This window comes from Raphanus sativus, unplaced genomic scaffold, assembly GCF_000801105.2.
Source record: "Raphanus sativus cultivar WK10039 unplaced genomic scaffold, ASM80110v3 Scaffold3173, whole genome shotgun sequence".
Lineage (NCBI taxonomy): Eukaryota > Viridiplantae > Streptophyta > Magnoliopsida > Brassicales > Brassicaceae > Raphanus > Raphanus sativus.
This window is the reverse complement of record NW_026618480.1, coordinates 5617-9683: the sequence shown is the minus strand read 5'-3', so window position 1 is coordinate 9683 and position 4067 is coordinate 5617. Positions and strand designations below refer to the sequence as shown.

The 4067-nt window shown below is 40.1% G+C and overlaps 1 protein-coding gene across 1 annotated transcript; it reads right to left on the bottom strand.

Moving 5' to 3' along the window:
• Positions 1-1658: 1658 nt before the first annotated feature.
• LOC130506385 (uncharacterized) lies at positions 1659-2708 on the bottom strand. Its single transcript, XM_057001023.1, has one exon. The coding sequence runs from the start codon at positions 2706-2708 to the stop codon at positions 1659-1661; it is 1050 nt and encodes a 349-aa protein (XP_056857003.1).
• Positions 2709-4067: the final 1359 nt, after the last annotated feature.

The window sequence follows — 4067 nt, the reverse complement described above, 5'->3', positions numbered from 1 at the left end:
TGACTTGGTCATTCTATTTGGGTCAGTAAAGGAATCAGGCAATTTATTAGCTAGCTCTTGTAGATGTATAATCTTTTGAACCTCAAGATCACATGCTTGAGTTCGAGGATCTTGCCATGATGCTTGGGATGTATGATTCCATGTTATTTCTTTTACCAGCTTATTATTATTTTCTCCTAATGTTGGATATTCAGATTCCACAAAGTGACAATCCGCAAACCTGGCCTTAAATAAATCACCCGTGGTTGGCTCAAGGTATTTTATAATTGAAGGAGACTCATATCCAACATATATTCCCATCCTTCTCTGAGCTCCCATCTTTGTTCTCTGTGGTGGAGCTATTGGATAGTAAACAGCACATCCAAATGTTTTAAGATGGGAGATGTCTGGCTCTCGACCCAATAGGAGTTGGGATGGTGAATATCTATGCTCACTAGATGGTCTGATGCGTACTAATTCTGCAGCATGCAATACTGCATGTCCCCAAGCTGTGGTCGGCAGATTACTTTTCATGAGTAAGGGTCTAGCTATCATCTGAATCCTTTTAATAAAAGACTCGGCTAGACCATTCTGTGTATGGACATGTGCAACGGAGTGTTCAACTGTCACCCCCATGGACATACAGTATTCATAAAAAGCTTGGGAAGTAAACTCACCAGCATTATCAAGACGTATAGTCTTTAAAGGAAAGTCTGGAAAGTGTGCTCTTAATCTTATGATCTGAGCCAGCAACCTAGCCAAGGCTAGATTCCGAGTAGACAATAAACATACATGGGACCATCTTGTGGACGCATCAATGAGTACCATGAAGTACCTAAATGTCCCACTAGGTGGGTGTATTGGTCCACAAATGTCACCTTGTATTCTTTCCAGAAAACCTATGGTTTCCTTAGTCACTTTAATTGCTGATGGTCGGATTTGGAGTTTCCCTTGTGCACAAGGCACACACGTATGGACTTTAGGGATAACTCGCCTGCCCTTCAGGCTGTGGCCATTAGAATTTTGAATGAGTTTACGCATCATAGATGTCCCGGGATGCCCTAACCGGTCATGCCACAAATTAAAATTTTCTTTTATATCTTTGCTTATCATAGCATTAGTTTCTGCTACACTGACCTTGGCATAGTAAAGGCCAGTAGCTATAGCTGGTATAGTTTCCAAGACCCTTTTGTGATCCTGGCCGAGTTCATATATATTCAAGAACTCTTTGGCTCCTTCTCCAACAGTCTCAATGTGAAGACCATTCTTTCGAATGTCTTTAAAGCTCAACAGGCTTTTATTAGAATCTGGAGAATACAATGCTTCATCTATTTCTAGATGTGTCCCTTTTGGTAACAATATGTAAGCTTGGCCGTGGCCCTTTATCAATGATGATATACCAGCTATTGTGTTAACATTTGCATCTTTCATTGTTAGATCAATAAAGAATTTCTTATCCTTTAAAATTGTGTGGCTTGATCCACTGTCGACCACAAGTGTATCCATACTTCTTTTATTCTAAACAATAAAATATAATCTGAATCATTCATATTATTATAAAATAAAATAAAACAAAGTTCAATCATAAAATCATAAAACATAAAATGCAAAGATCTTAAAAATAAAATAAAAGCCTAAAACACCAAAGCATTCAAACACAAATCGTTTGATGCATCTTTTTAATCAACTTGGTCATTTTTCAGAATGTCTGAAGTCTCATATTCCATGAGATCATCCTTGTCATGATCAAAGTCATCCTCGCCATCCTTGTATACCATGTGAGCCTCCGGGTTCTTGCCTTTGATGCTCTCTTGGTAGAGATCAACCAGGTGTTTTGGGGTTCGGCAGTTCTTTGCCCAATGGTTAGATACTCCGCACCTATGACACACTGAGTTTCCTGTATTCTGTGGTCGAGTAGTCGACCCATTGCCTCTGCCTCTACCACGCCCATTGCTGGACTGGTTTGGGCGCTCATAAGGGTTGTAACGCCCTCTCCCATAGCCACCACGTCCACGTCCTCGCCACTGACCTCCACGGCCGCGACCTCTTCCAAATGAGGAACCGCGACCCCTTTGGTCATATTGGACATGGTTAGCTTCGGAGTTGTTCTTACCTTCTTTTGAGGCATGATGTGCATCAGGAACAGGTTTGGTTCCGGGTGGTCTCAGGTCATTATTCTTCATAAGCAACTCATTATTCTGTTCAGCAAGCAATAGGCAGGCTATGAGAGCACTGTAGGTCTTGAAACCTTTCTGCCTATATTGTTGCTGGAGCAACATGTTGCTTGATGACATTGTCTGATAAGTCTTTTCCAGTAGCTGCTTATCAGTTATTTTCTCGCCACATAGTCTCATCTTTGAGACTATCCTGAACAAGGCTGAGTTATATTCATTCACAGACTTAAAGTCTTGAATCCTGAGATGAGTCCATTCATACATGGCTTCCGGAAGGATCACAGTCTTTTGGTGATTATATCTCGATTTCAACTCTTTCCATAACTCGTATGGATTGCTCACTGTGAGATATTGAGCTTTCAAGCTCTCCTCAATGTGATGGCGAATCATCATGAGGGCTTTAGCATTGTCTTTCTTACTTGATTCATTTCCTTCGACAATACACTCCTCTAGGCCTTTGGCTCCGAGGGAGATTTCAATGTCTAAAGCCCACTGAAGGTAATTGTCACCCTTTACACTTAGGGGTTCAAAATCCAAGTTTGCAATGTTTGGCATCTTTTAACTTGATCGATGTGCTCCTAGGATTTCCTTTTGAATCCTTAAAATAAATCAATCAAACAAAAAACTCAAGTATGTTAGTTTTGAGATCAAACTTCAATCGATATCAAAGTAACAAAAGAAAGAGGTTGGCGGCTTAGGGTTTTGTTTGATGTCGATGAGGTTGTCAAGTAGCTCGTAGATCAGTCGTGCTGATAACGTGTGAAAACTTGAGTGTTCTGGTTGAGGTTTTCACGATTTGATCTAGCTAGAGAGGTGTGTTTGCCGTGTGGCTTTAGAGAGAGAGAGGCTGTGTAAATCGTGTGTGTTATTAAGATGAAACCCTAGAGCCTTTATATATAAGCTTCTAGGTCGGTTTACTAAAAAGGAATAGATCGGGCCTAATGATAATGGACATACCCATCTCATTAGTCGATTATCCTGAAACATAATAAAGTAAAACCTAAGATAAACATGAGAAGATAAAACCAAGTAAAATAGATAAGTATGATTTGGTTTAAGGCTGGTCTAACCAAACCATGTCAATCTCGGATATGGGCATTCCAAACCAGCCGGTTTTCAACAATAGAATATTTTATATGATGATTTGAGATGGTACCATGAAACCGGTTAGGTTGTCCACGGCCAAGATCAACATGATCAAGGCCGGTTCTGGAAAATCCGCTTGGACCATTCTCTTAATCATGATTTATCATGAATTATCATGCATTAATATGAGTTTTTGAATGAGTAAATCAATGGGTCACAAATCGGCCAGATTATGGACTAAGTGTCCAAACCATGCATAGGTTGTATATTGCTAGGATATCGGTCATGATTCTTATGCATATGTGTTGTGGGTTTTGATTTCAGGTTCTGACAGGGACCGTGGTAAGGCTAAGGAGCCATGAAGACCTTGGCCGTGTGGGATGTGTGATGTAGTACTTGTTGTTTACATTTGGATTTAACATAGCCTATTGTGCAACTGAATGATTTGAATACTTTGTATGGATCACATTTGATATATATATATAAAATGATTGTTTGCCTTAAGCTTCCGCATTGATTTATTATTGCATGAACCTCAAATGCTTGGAAAATGATTAAGTAAAGATTGGACTTAAACCGGCTGAATTACACTTAGAAATTTTAGGTAAGGCCGCGGACTGGTTGGATCATGGGATCCAGGTTTGGGTCTTACAAGTTGGTATCAGAGCATGCTTGATTCTAGGCTGTGGTTAGGGCAGGTCATCACACATCCGGCTGGGTCTCATGGCAGGTTTAGGGTTCTGGTTAACATAATATTGCTTGAGGTTTGCAAATAAAAATGTTAATCTAACCTTTTGCTTTGTGTTTGTCTTTGATGTCCTAAGGGAA